Source organism: Eurytemora carolleeae, unplaced genomic scaffold (genome assembly GCF_000591075.1).
Source record: "Eurytemora carolleeae unplaced genomic scaffold, Eaff_2.0 scaffold182, whole genome shotgun sequence".
Taxonomy (NCBI): domain Eukaryota; kingdom Metazoa; phylum Arthropoda; class Copepoda; order Calanoida; family Temoridae; genus Eurytemora; species Eurytemora carolleeae.
Window position 1 is genome coordinate 304,315 of NW_019396187.1, and position 14,172 is coordinate 318,486.

At 31.3% G+C, this 14,172-nt stretch overlaps 1 protein-coding gene and 1 long non-coding RNA gene across 2 annotated transcripts; both read right to left on the reverse strand.

Moving 5' to 3' along the window:
- Positions 1-361: 361 nt before the first annotated feature.
- On the reverse strand, positions 362-2,421 carry LOC111697617 (uncharacterized). The gene is made up of 5 exons (XR_002764336.1): positions 2,170-2,421; positions 2,055-2,076; positions 824-1,003; positions 632-674; positions 362-455 (listed from the first exon to the last, which is right to left on the reverse strand). It is a non-coding gene; the product is annotated as an uncharacterized LOC111697617 (long non-coding RNA).
- Positions 2,422-5,085: 2,664 nt separating this feature from the next.
- On the reverse strand, positions 5,086-13,853 carry LOC111697613 (facilitated trehalose transporter Tret1-2 homolog). The gene is made up of 14 exons (XM_023467670.1): positions 13,747-13,853; positions 13,363-13,441; positions 13,053-13,126; positions 12,650-12,751; positions 12,093-12,173; positions 11,218-11,343; positions 10,362-10,439; positions 10,228-10,299; positions 9,272-9,348; positions 8,836-8,887; positions 7,869-7,931; positions 7,093-7,196; positions 6,656-6,779; positions 5,086-5,289 (listed from the first exon to the last, which is right to left on the reverse strand). Exons 1-14 carry the CDS (start codon positions 13,778-13,780, stop codon positions 5,162-5,164), a joined length of 1,194 nt encoding a protein of 397 aa, XP_023323438.1. The 5' UTR covers positions 13,781-13,853; the 3' UTR covers positions 5,086-5,161.
- Between the last annotated feature and the right edge of the window lie 319 nt (positions 13,854-14,172).

The window sequence follows — 14,172 nt, forward strand, 5'->3', positions numbered from 1 at the left end:
GGATAGAATAATCAAGGGTTAATTTACATAATCAGAGATGGAATTTAAAGAATTTGAGCCGCGGTTTAAATCCGCCAAAAATCCGCCAAAATCCGCCAAAACCCGGTTTAAATTTAGTGCCGGCTTAAATCTTGAAACATTTGATACAATTTTAAGTGGAACCAACCATATTTAAACCGCGGCTTAAATTTAAACCGCCGCTCAAATTCTTTAAATTCGGCCACAGGTTGTACAGATATTGGAAAATTATAAAGTTTGACAAGTAACCAGGTTCTTAAATTGATATAAAGTTAAAAAATTGATGTTGTGTCGAGTTATGAGCTCCTATAAAAAATATGTAAATGCTAAAGAAGATATAACCTCTGTATAAACCTCGTTCAAATCCTTGTCAGGTTGTGGAATATAAGGTTTAGTTGGTCCTAGCTTTATCCCTCCCTCATCCAGTATCTTGCTTTCTAGGAGTAAATCTTTCAATATCATTTTTGGAGGCAGAAAATCGACGAATTTTTACTCCTTATTGATCTTCAGTAAAGTTTTAAAAGTTTCTGTTGTAAATCGGACATGTCCTTCTTTTGAATGGCTGTTCGCTTGAAATTAAAAGAACAGTACTTTAAAAATAAAATGTACTTACCTTCTGTACTAATAAATATTTGCATTTCTCTCTCATGTTTTACCTAGAAACAAGTCTTATATAGACATGTTTAGCTATGCATGAAGATTTCAGGGTTTGAATGGTAATGCTTATCATATCATTGTAATATCTCATGTTTTTAGTTGAATAAGAATATGAAATATAAAATATGTACAATATAAATGTATTTACCAGCCTAGCGGTCTTAGTTATAAATGCAACGCAAAGAAAGGTTGTGAATATTGACAGGGTACATCTTGAAAAGTCATCATCATGATCATGATCATCATCATCATCATCATCATCATAATCATCTTTGTCTTCTGTATTGTTTGAAAAATAAGCATCAAGTTCTTCACTAACCATGTTTACCTGAAATTTATTATATTATCAGTCAAATTAATAAAAATAATATAATTTCTTTGTTTGAAAACCTCAATATTTTTTTCCTTTTTATACTTTTCTTTTAAATATCTTTCAGAGAAACGTTAAAAAAGATGATTTTTTGGGGGAACAAGGTAAATCTGACAAAAAGAGGCTTGCTCACTAGAATTTTTTTACAATATTAAAATCTAATTCCAGAATGGACATTCATCCTAATCGGATGGGCGCTATCTGGGATAGCAAAGTAAAACAATTATTTTTAAATGCCAAGCCACAAAGGCTTTACTTTGGAAGTAGTAAAAGACCATTTTTTTAAAATTTGGATTTAATTTACCTTATTTATTGCACCGGCCTTTTGTAATCTTTCTTTTTATTACAAACTAGGCTACTAGCTGAAGTGCCATGGTCGTTGTCCGAAGAATTTTAAAAATCGAATTTTTAAAAAAAACTTATAATTTATTTAGCTTATATCATCCCCAAGAGTTTCCACACTAAAATTCAGCCGTTTGGTCAGTCATAGCAATAAGCCATATAAATGAACGAAGAGCTTTATTATATAGATTACAATTGTACTCCTACTTTTTTTTCAAAACAGAAACTTTTAAAAGTCATAATTATTTTCTGGACCTTTGTCCTTCTTTTCATCTCATAGAATTGAAGCAAAGTTGAGTTTTTCTTTTTCAAAAATGTGTTTTACTATCTCTAGTTTAAAAACTAATTATTACTAACATAACAGTATAATAGAATATCCATTTTTTAGAAACAATGCTTTTTTCTGCTAGTTTTGTTTAAAGGAGAGTCTGAGAGATAAAGTATAGTACATGCAAGGTAATTGGACTGTATGTATCTTATACGTATGCCTGATATCAAAGAAGCCAAATGTTTTGAATTTACTGTTCAAATTTTGCCCCCCCCCCCCTAGCAGCTCCCAGAGGGGGTAAACAAATTTGTTGGCGCTTCGCGCAATTGTCGCCCCCCCAAGATTTATTTCTGTATACGCCTTTGTTAACAAAGAATTAATTTATTTTAAATATTTTACCTCTTTTTCGCATTTCACAGGTCTGAAAAAAATGATATTTATAAAAAATCAAAATGTAAAAAAGCATAAAGAAAATTCGCGTTTGGTTCCATGTATAATATTTGTTTTGTTCTACCTTAACTTTTTCAATTCACCCACTTCCTCGGATACCTTACTCCCTCCTGGCAACTAAACGATTTTTTGGATAAGAATAAAATCTTTTAAAGGGACTAATTAGCGAAATTTCAAGTGACCCTCCATCCAAAGAAGCAAAGAGGGGAATGCCCGATTTACGACGGTACCCTTAAAACATTTGTCGTGGTCGTGGAGTACAAAGATATGTGAGTAAACGTATCTAAATAGGCTTGTATGATCAGCTGCATTCCGCTTTGTGCGCTGCGTTGAGTAAAGACTGTACTCAGGGAGGGAGGGAGTCCAGAGTTCCTCAAATCTGTTTTGCGGCAAACGCGCTCCTCAATTGGTAATCTCCACCACCTCAAAATAAACTTAATGATATCAGAGTTTGGAGGTCTATATACATTACCAATAATTCTAAATTTCTTTGAAGAAACTTTGACTTTTAAAAAGATAGATTCAAAAACTCTTTCCTCAAAGACAGATATATTTTCTAGGATCTCAAAATCATGTTCATTTTTTACCCAACATGCTACCCCTCCCCTCCCTCACGCAGGCCGGAATTTTCAAAGCAGATTTAGATACATTTACACAAATAGATTAACAAGTACAAAGATGACAACAGAGAAATGGTAAACAATTATACACGACGTCACAAGTGTCAAAAATAACAAGAAAAACTAAATTTTCTCACATTAGTTGACATGTTTTCCAAAATTAAACAAAAAAGTGTAAAAACAGAAAAAAGAGAACAAATAAAATCGCACTTATTTTACTGTAAAATAAGCAATTTATTTTTAAATTATCACAATTATTAATCATTTTGTCGGACACAAAAACTAAGTTTACACTATTGACGTAAAAATACAGCTGTACTACTGAGAGTGTACACAGAAAGGTTTTAAGGATACCGTTGTAAATTGTGCATTCCCCTTTTAACGTGGAGGGTTACTTAAATTTACGCTCACAGTCCCTTTAAGTTTAGAAATATATTTTTATCTTTCCTTCTGTCTCTGTTGAGATCTTCGAACAAGACTCAGAGAGATGGATGATCCAGGTCTAGGCATATATGGATCTAGATCTAGGAACCTAAATTATATCTAGATCTAGGAGCCGAAATCATATCTAGATCTAGGAACCTAAATTATATCTAGATATAGGAACCTAGATTATATGTAGATCTAGGAACCTAAATTATATCTAGATCTAGAAACCTAAATTATATCTAGATCTAGGAACCTAAATTATATCTAGATATAGGAACCTAAATTATATCTAGATCTAGAAACCTAAATTATATCTAGATCTAGGAACCTAGATTATATCTAGATCTAGGAACCTAAACTATATCTAGATCTAGAAACCTAAATTATATCTAGATCTAGGAACCTAAATTATATCTAGATATAGGAACCTAGATTATATCTAGATCTAGGAACCGAAATTATATCTAAATCTAGGAACCTAAATTATATCTTTAGATCTAGGAACCTAAATCATATTAATTAATTAATAGGGAGGTCGGTTGTATACATCTGAGCTAAGCTTCACCTCTTTGTTTTATTACTCTATGATAAAAATCCTACCTTTCTCTCGGGCATTTTAGTACGCTTCAGTTCACCATAATTTAATTAATGGAAAGTTTAAAAGTTTAATTAACTAACAATTCTTGACAATTCTTGACAAAAGTTTTGATTAAAATAATATCTATCACAAGCGAATAAAATTTGAATAAATTTTCCTAAACCCTCTATCCATTGCAGTCTGTGGTCTTGACATTTTGTTTCTCTAGATTGGAATATGTTTATTTTTTATGTTTTAATTTGTCAAAAGAAAAATAAAGGTAGCAAAACTAGCTATGACTCGTTTAACCGGTTGAAAGGATTGATTATGTTTGAAAGAATTGATCAGGTTTATGGAAACAATTTATTAAGTTTATGGAAAGGATTAATTAAGTGTATGGAAAGGATTGATTATGTTTATGGGAAGGATTGATTATGTTTATGGAAAGGATTGCTCATGTTTATGGAAAGGATTGATTAGGTTTATGGAAAGGATTGGTTATGTTTAGGGAAAGGATTGTTTAGGTTTATGGAAAGGATTGGTTAGGTTTGGGAAAGGATTGATTAGGTTTATGGAAAGGATTGGTTAGGTTTGGGAAAAGATTGATTAGGTTTATGGAAAGGATTGGTTAGGTTTATGGAAAGGATTTACCAGATTTATGGAAAGGATTGATTAGGTTTATGGAAAGGATTGGTTAGGTTTATGGAAAGGATTGATTAGGTTGATGGAAAGGATTGATTAGGTTTATGGAACGGATTAGTATCAGGTTTTAAGGAAAAGATTGAACCAAAAAATCTAAACACTTTTTAGGCGGTCACCATGCAGGGCAGCCCGTATCTTCGTTTACAAAAAAAAATTGTCCTGCAGTTTTGGGGAGAAACCAAAACAATCTCATTTTGTAAAGATTTTGGTGTATCGTATTAAAGTATGGGATAATGATGATAGTTTATAAACTACTAGAGGTTTACCAAGGCAAATAGAATCATGCAGTCTCCAGAATTATAATAAAAATACTTTATTTATTTCAAAATAAAGCGTTTAAGGTGTACAGCAGTAATATTTAACATTTAATCATAATAATCCAACAAAAACAGAAATATCCGCAATATGTTTATTTTCTGCATTATCTTTAAGAAAGTACTTCTTACAAAACTGATGTATTTTTGTGGGGTGTTTCACTCCCTCCCCCCCCCCCTTCCCCCCGGCCGTTTAATCTTGATATATTAAATTTATCTCTGTTGAAGGTTTCATTAGATCCGATAATTTTTCTCCTTTAAAAACAATCTTACTTCACAGTTTTTCTTTTTTTATAATTTCCCCCGAAAAGCTATATTTGAAAGATATTTACATTATATGTTTTTTTGCACTTTCTTTACTAAAACTTAAACACATCGTAAATACATAATATTCTTATTGTACACAATTCTTTTTTAATTCTTCTTGAACATCTGTGCAATCTGTTCGACCGTCTTGCCTTTCGTCTCTGGTACAAGGAAAATAGTATAGATTGTCCCAGCACCACAAATAGAAGCATACAACCAGAAGGTTCCAGAAGCACCTTAAATATGGATATAGATTATAGAATATACAGATATATTTCAGAATATGGTTTCCATCTTGGATCTAGTGTGTTTTCAAGCATGGATTTTTAAACATGGATTTTAAATATAGGTTATAAATTTTAAAACTTTGATTGTATAAACATAGATTTTCAAATATGGATTGTAAAAACATAAAGTTCCCAATCAAATATGAATTTAAAAAAAATGATGAATAAAATTTGAATTTGAAAATATGGATGCCAGCCAAAATTAAATCAAGAAATTTCTTTTAACTTCCATGACATTTAATATCGAAAATTATCGAAATTAACCAACGGTTTCTACAGGGTGTTTTTTTTAATTCTTTAACTTATAATTCTGGTACAGCACATCATTATGGATTACATTTACTAAACAATAAAGTTTGTCTACACATATGGACGTTTGGTATGATAGCAGAAATATTAATCAGATTTCACATTAAACACTTCGTTTGCCACATAAACTGATTGTTGAGAGGAAGTTCCTGCTAGTTTGAAATGGGCGACAAGGATTTTAACGCTGCCTTCTCATTTTTCAACCGATATCAGTAATTTTCAGGCCTAGGTCGTATTAAAATTTCAGAAAGATCGAAGCATGATGATGTGACAGAAAATATGAAACTGCGGATTTACATGGTTTTTCCCCCCGGATATTCTTTACGGATTTTAAAACATCCAATATTAATAATTAAGCTACTTAGAGACATAAGCTTTACAAAAATACAGAATTATATTATCTATGCTAGTGTGGCGGATATGAATATCGTCTTCCTGAATAATTCTAGAAATCCAAGGAGGAGTTTCCCGATCAGCTGATATAAAAAACATGTGTTAATCATTCAATTATTTTTACTATATAAGTTAAGATTTTAAATAAAGTTAATCGTTGAGTAACTCTTTTCCTTTAAAGTTGTAGCACGCCAAACTAGCATGATATCACGGATTTTAATTTTTCTAGAATATGGAATATCAACGACAGAGTTTTATTAAACTATTGCCATAAAAAATCAAAGCAGTTTTGCTTTAAAAAAATACATATTTCTAAAACGAATGTTTTTCAAACAATGAATCCATCTAAAGGGATCAATGGATGTATTTAATCAGCCATTGCGCCTAATGTATAATGTAAATACCAAAGGTTGATAATCTCCTTTTGACATGATGAGATTAAAGAATGTGATTAATGATCCATTGCTATGATAGGAGATCAACGAATCTATTTTATCATCTATTTTCCTGATAAAATCAACGAATGTATTGAATCACCAATTGTCATGATAAGATCAACGAATGTATTAAATCACCTATTGCCATGATAAAATCAACGAATGTATTTAATCACCTATTGCCATGATCAGATCAACGAATGTTTTTGAAACAATGAATCCCATGATGAATGAGAAACAGATGATGATTGAGTTGCCAATGCTTCTGACATGTGGGGGTAAAAGTTCAGCTGTTACAACCTACATTAGAAATATTGAATTATTCTCCTAAAAACAGCATTTTAGTAAAAATTTATTCTTATTTCTTTAAAGAAATCTTTCTTAGACGTTTAAATTTGTAGAGACATGGTTAAAAATAGAATTCTCTGAATTTATACAAGTACCAGCCGCAGTGCTCCGCCAAATAAAGATAAACCTAGTCCGATCAACTTCATTCTTAGTCTTTATTGAAATTAGGAAAAATATCCTTAAAGAAAAGATTAAACTAGAAGAGTTATGGATTTCAGAAAATTCAATTTAGAAAAAAAAGTCAATTTGAAGAATATGTATTTACCCAGATAAGAGTTCCGTATCCTCCGTTCCCCAGGAACAGAAGAACAAGGATTGCCAAGGGTGGAAGCCAACCAGGGAAGTTCTCTAGAGGGTCCACCACCATATCTAAACCGTAAAAATGCTATATAAATTTTTTTTTCAGTTTTATGGATAAAATTTTGTTTTTTGTAATGTGTAAAGCTTAGCTTAGAATCAGCGACTGAGCTTGATTTAAAATTCAAAAAGTATTAAAGGGTTTATAATGCTTTATAAGTGTTCTGGGAGAAATTTTTCATTTAAGCCAATAAAGAGGTATACTGAGCCGTCAAGAGGGATAGGAGCCGTTTCAGCCCTTGAAGGTACAGATTTTAGATTCTAAAGTTTTGTACTCTGAGGTGTAATTTAAAGAATTTGAGCCGCGGTTTAAATCCGCCAAAACCCGGTTTAAATTAAGCGCCGGCTTAAATCTTGAAACATTTCATACAATTTTAAGTGGAACCATCCATATTTAAACCGCGGCTTAAATTCAAACCGCCGCTAAAATTCTTTAAATTCGGCCACTGGTTAAAGAATTTGGTCGAATCGTTGTGAGTTTTTGACTAATATATAACTTTTATTTTCAAATTAAAATACTCATGTAGAATAATATTTTTATTTTGGTGACTTTGATGACAAGCTTTTTATATTGCACACTGCTGATCGAGCAAAATGTTTGGCTTTTTTTGGGACAAAGATTTTGAATATCGTTAAACCAGATCTGTTAGACTTTTTTCGGCCAACTTTAATATCTTTAAAAACCTGGTGATCCCTGAGCTTTAGAAATCTCTACATTTGCAGATTCGATAGCATAGAAACATCCTCCTAACATTTACATATATATATTCTGCTAAAAACAAAACATATATTTCTTATATTTGGTAGAAAAAATATATATTTATAGAACCTTAGTAATTCAAGATATTGCTGAATTAGTTAATGATGAACAAAACAGGCTGTAAGGCTGTAATGGAACTGACTGCTCGCCAAAAATATGTAATTTTCGAACCTTTTTATCTTTTTAACCTTATTTCAATGACCTTTCATATTTCAAACCAAAATTCAGCAGTAACAAATTGTCAAAGTTTGAAATATCAAAGGTTTTGCCTATCAGGTTGCAAAGATAAAGGGATTAAAAAATGCAAGTGAGAATAAATGCCTGAACCTAAAGTTTAATTAATTGATAAAACCAAATGACATTATTAATTTTCAATTATTATCAATTGTTAAATTTGCCAAATCATTTATAAAAAATAAAAATTCAACATTAGGCTGTGATCAAACTACTATGAACGTATTTTAAAACGACTTTAGTGCCTTTATACAATTAAAATAAAAATAGAGAAGAAGAAATAAAATATTTTTTTTAATAATTCAATGAAGTTTTAAAATCTCCGATCATTGATAAACTTGGCTTCTTTGTTTTTGTCCTCTTCTAAACAAACCGGAAAATTTTAATCTATTGAAGACTGCAAAGTCGTCTTTGAACTTAGAAAAAATTTGCGGCATTCTTTTTAGGCAACCTACTTTAAGCAATATTTTCTTATAACACAATAATCCTTCCATTTCCAAAATGTGGTCTGCCATTTTTTCGCTTGCATTATTACAGCAGATATGAATTAGTTTGATCAGAATGAAACATTACTATGATTTTATTCAATAAATTGAAATTAAACAAAGATCTTAATACTTTGCCATTCGAAATAATGACATTTTATAAATAAATTTCCTAATAGAAAATAGCATACTGTCATCCCAGACATTGAAGCAATCAGTATCACCTGAATCAGAAAAAAATGAAAAAAGATATGTACGATTCAATTTGAGAGACAATAATTTTCAAAAATCGTATTAACACTTAAGTTAAAATTCGAGGAACTACTTAAATCAATAGATTTTTCTTTAAATCTTAAATAGTTTGAACTCGATGGCATAATTTGCTGAAGTTAAATCCTAAAATTTAGAATATCAATTTTTTAATCATAATTCATATTTTTTTCTTATAACAATATTATTTCTGAGGTTGAAATCTTTGAAACTTTTTTCATGATGTGCTGGGTTCCAACCTTGGGATATCTAAAAGGACTTGAGATGACAAAGGTTCGGATCTCTGCTTAATTTAGATGTTTTTGTGCCTCAGAATATATTTCTCTGATTTTAATTACCCTTCGGCCCATCCTTGTTATAAAGAAAATGGCAGCAACACAAGAAACAAGTAGAACTAGTCCAACCACTACACTACCTTAAACACAGAAAAAGTTCATTGTTTTATGTTTAGAAAATTATCAAAGATGAAATTGCCCCATACTAAAAGCATTTTTTGGTCCAGTGGAGTCGTTAAAAATGAGCAACGTCTGATTCACAAGATCATATCTAACTTTAGAATTTATTGTTTACCAATTTAGTTTTATTATAAAGATTGATAATGATTTACTGAAATATTTATTATTTATTTTAAGAAAACAGAAGAACTAACTTCTGACTGCTTTCACGTTATCATTGAACTTCTATATTTCTTTTCAGAAAATAAAACTTTGAAATACTCCCAGGGAAAACGAGGAAAAATCTTCCATTTCAGTCTTGGCTCTGCTGCATAAATTCTGAAGTTACTTCTAAAGATAACCCACAATCGGAAATGTAAAAAGTAAGCGGGCAAAGAACTCTTAAAGTTGAAATAGCCCAAACCCACTTTCTAAAAAAATGATTAAAATCTAAATCCGTTATATTCCTGTTTTCTCTGATAAAGTTTTGTAAGTTTACTTCTGTGAATATTTGTTGGAATTTTATTAAAAATAATTGGTATAATCTATATTTATATTTTGCTTGTCTTGGTGTTTGTTTGGGTGTTTGTTTGTTTGTTTGAATTCAAAAAACGTCAACACGGCTAAACCGATCGGGTCTAACCTCGCATGACCCCAGGGAAAGTTTATGCATGATCAAAATTTCAAAAATGAGCATAAAAAATACGATTTCCATTAAAATTTAAAAACGATTTTTTTTATAAAATCCGTTAACTTTTTTGTTTGTTTTTGTTTTGAATACAAAGTGAAAATGTTCACAATTGAAATAGAAGATGGGCGCAAATAAATCGCAATGTAAGCCTAGTTTAATATAATTCTACCTAGATTTGAAGATATATTTGCTCTTGAATACATGAATATAGAATTGCAGTAGAAGATCATAACTGTCATTCCTGAAACCCATTATTATTTTTAAACACAATATTTTTAACAATTAAGATATTTTATTACTTACCGGATAGGTTTAAGAAGAACATCATAAAAATAGAAATAAGGAAAGGTTTTAAAATACTTGCTTCTCCTAGAACCTTTACTGAAAATACAAAGTTATAAAATTGTCAAACCATGATAAGCTCTTTTATATTTATATGCCGTCAACATTTTGAAGAAGCTAAGTATGTCACAATACTTTCGGATATAATATTCAATCTTTTTATCGATAAATATCGTTAAAAGTTTCATCCCATCAACGTTAAAAACGTTAAAGGTTAAAATTCAACATAAAAGGAATTGAGTCTTTGCCACAAACTAAAAATGTTCTAATCCTCATAACTTTGCAACCTTTTGGTGTAAACTTTTGATCTAAAATAATTTACAGTTTGAAATATCTAAGGTCTACGACATTTGATTGTTAAGATATAAGGATTGGAAAATCAGAGTTTGTGGCAAAGACTCAATTCCTTTATAAGATTTGTGTGTGTGTATTTACTAATAAACGATTCAAATCAAACGGATCCATTGTGCTTGATAGTTATAATACGTAAAATTTTACACTATGTTCTAACAAGTAAAATAAATGTTTGAAATTTTTAAAGAACAAATCATATTTTTAATCAGTGCACGCAACCCTGCCCTCTAGTAAAAGTAAATTCAACTTAAAGTCTGACCGCGTCAACCTTGTTGCACCGACTGTTCCGATTGAGTGTCTGCTTTATTTATCCAATGTCCGTGCGATGCAGTACAAACTGGGACCGGAAAGGTTGACCCGGTTCGGATATTCAAATGTACTACGGCTGCTAGTGGTTTTTCACTTTTATTAAAAATACAATATAAATAATTTTAGTATTTTCGGTTTATATTTTCTTTTTAACCTGAAACTGTATTTTTCTTCTTTTTAACTTGTTCCAACTTTATAGCCCTGATTTCTGCCTGGAGTGCTTGGGGGGAATCCGTTCCTCTCAACCATTCCAGAGCAGTCCTGCCCTCGTCCTCTAGTCCTTATACAAGATATATATGGTTCCTTGAAACCATTCCAAAGCAGTTCGTCCTCTAGTCCTTATACAGGATATATATATACATACTTCCAGAGCAGTCCTACCCGCGTCCTCTAGTCCTTATACAGAATATATATAGTTCATAGCAACCATTCCAGAGCAGTCCTACTCTCGTCCTCTAGTCCTTATACAGGATATATATAGTTCCTAGCCACCATGCCAGAGCAGTCCTACCCTCGTCCTCTAGTCCTTATACAGGATATATATAGTTCATAGCAACCATTCCAGAGCAGTCCTACTCTCGTCCTCTAGTCCTTATACAGGATATATATAGTTCCTAGCAACCATTCCAGAGCAGTCCTACTCTCGTCCTCTAGTTCTTAAACAGGATATATATAGTTCATAGCAACCATTCCAGAGCAGTCCTACTCTCTTCCTCTAGTCCTTAAACAGGATATATATAGTTCATAGCAACCATTCCAGAGCAGTCCTACTCTCTTCCTCTAGTCCTTAAACAGGATATATATATAGTTCATAGCAACCATTCCAGAACAGTCCTACTCTCGTCCTCTAGTCCTATATACAGTTCCTAGCAACCATTTTAAAGCAGTCCTCCCCTCGTCCTCTGTAAATTTTTATAGAATAAATGCAACACACTTCTTTTGTTTTCTTATATTTTTTTTATCTATTTAATCAGTAATCCATAATCAAAGATAAATGTTGTATTAGGAAGGACATTGTATAAGTTTTACCTTTTGAGTAAAGCCATCTTGGAGATTCTGGACAAATATACATTCCAATAACAAATGGAACAACCATCACAATCATTAATCCTGAAAATTACATCTTAAAATTTTCTATTGTACAAAATATACTGCAACTGTACCATACCTGCTAACTGAAACCTAGGTGTTGAGCACCGTACTGTACTGCACTGTACCTGCTAGCCAAAGCCACTTTAGAAAGCATCCTGCTAAGCACTGAACTACTGTTCTGCACTGTACCTTCAAGATGAAACCACTTTAGAAAGCATCCTGCTGAGCATTGTACTGTACTGCACTGTACCTGCAAGTTGAAACCTTTTTAGAAAGCCTCCTGCTGAGCACTGTACTTTTCTGCCCTGTACCTGCAAGCAGCAACCAATTTAGAAAGCATCCTGCTGAGCACTGTACTGTACGGCACTGTACCTGCAAGCTGAAACCAGTTTAGAAAGCATCCTGCTGAGCACTGTACTGTACGGCACTGTACCTGCAAGCTGAAACCAGTTTAGAAAGCATCCTGCTGAGCACTGTACTGTACTGCACTGTACCTGCTAGCTGAAACCAGTTTAGAAAGCATCCTGCTGAGAAAATAATAAGTACACCAATGCTTCCAAGAAACTGAACAAAACATCCCAGAAATCCTCGGAGATCTAAAAAATTATTTCTTAAAGTTTTAAAGCTTTGTATTCGTCCCGACGATACAGTTTTGTCAAGTTAACGTGATAATATGTAAATATTTCAAATTTCTTCAAATTTAAAAAAATCTATTTCCCTTCTAAGGTCATAAACTCCATCCCGGACAAAAAGTGAGTTGAGGACAAAAATACTGGTCCGAGATTTTAAACACACTTTATTTTCCGCTCAAAACCTGCCGAGACAATCAGTAAGGTTTGTAAAGGTTTAAAATGAGTGAGTCGATACGATAATAGGGATAAAAAAGTTATTATTTACCAGTTGTTGCAATCTCCACGATATAAATGGAGGATACAGCGAGGACGAAACCTAAACCCATTCCGTTCAAGAACCTAGAAGTAAAAATATCTTTAAAGGAAAGTGTCGCCAATTGTTTAACATTGTTTTACTTTTACAATAATTAAAGAGAACAAAGTGAAGAAACGTCCGTTAAGTTTCATTTCACAATTTTATAATTTTTCAAATAAAACGAATTTTTATATTTTGGTCCTCCTGAATGGTAGAGAGAAGAAAAAAACAAAAATGAAAGATATGCTGTATTTTCGTGACAAATATAGAGTTTTACTACCTTCCAATAAGAACCATTGCTGGAGCGGTTGCAAGTAAAATGAGAATAAACCCAGACAGATACAATCCACTGGTAAACACTAAACAATGCAAACATTTCAAATAAAATTGTTAGATTTTATTTTTTCAAGTTTGTCAAGCAGGATTGAAGTTTTTGAAGTTAAGTTATTGAAAAAGTAATAATTATTTTTCCGAAATAGTTTAAGTAAACGTATTTAAACCAAAAGTAAATATTGCGGAAATATTGTATAAAATTAAATAATACTAACATTATAAAGATAAAAGATAAAAAAAACTTTAAGTCAGAAGAATTTATTGCATATATAATGAATCAATATTTAAATATTGCAAATATGCGAATAAATTCATATATATAGATATTTACCTAAAAGAGTTTTTCTTCTTCCAAATTTATCCATTGTTGGTCCTGCTAGGATACACCCTACCAGAGCACCAATAGATAGCAGCCCAGCTTAATAATAAACAAATGGCAATGATAATAATAATAATAATAATAATGATAATCATGATGATGAATAATGATAATGATAATAATAGTAAAAATATTAATGATAATAATAACAACATTATTGCTAATAATATAAAAGGATAATGATAATGATAATTATTATAATGATAACAACATAAATGCTAATAATATACAAAATGATAATGATAATAATGATAATAATAATAATGATAATGATAACAACTTTAATGCTAATAATATAAAAAATGATAATGATAATAATGATAATGATAACAACTTTAATGCTAATAATATAAAAAATGATAATGATNAAGGCTAGAA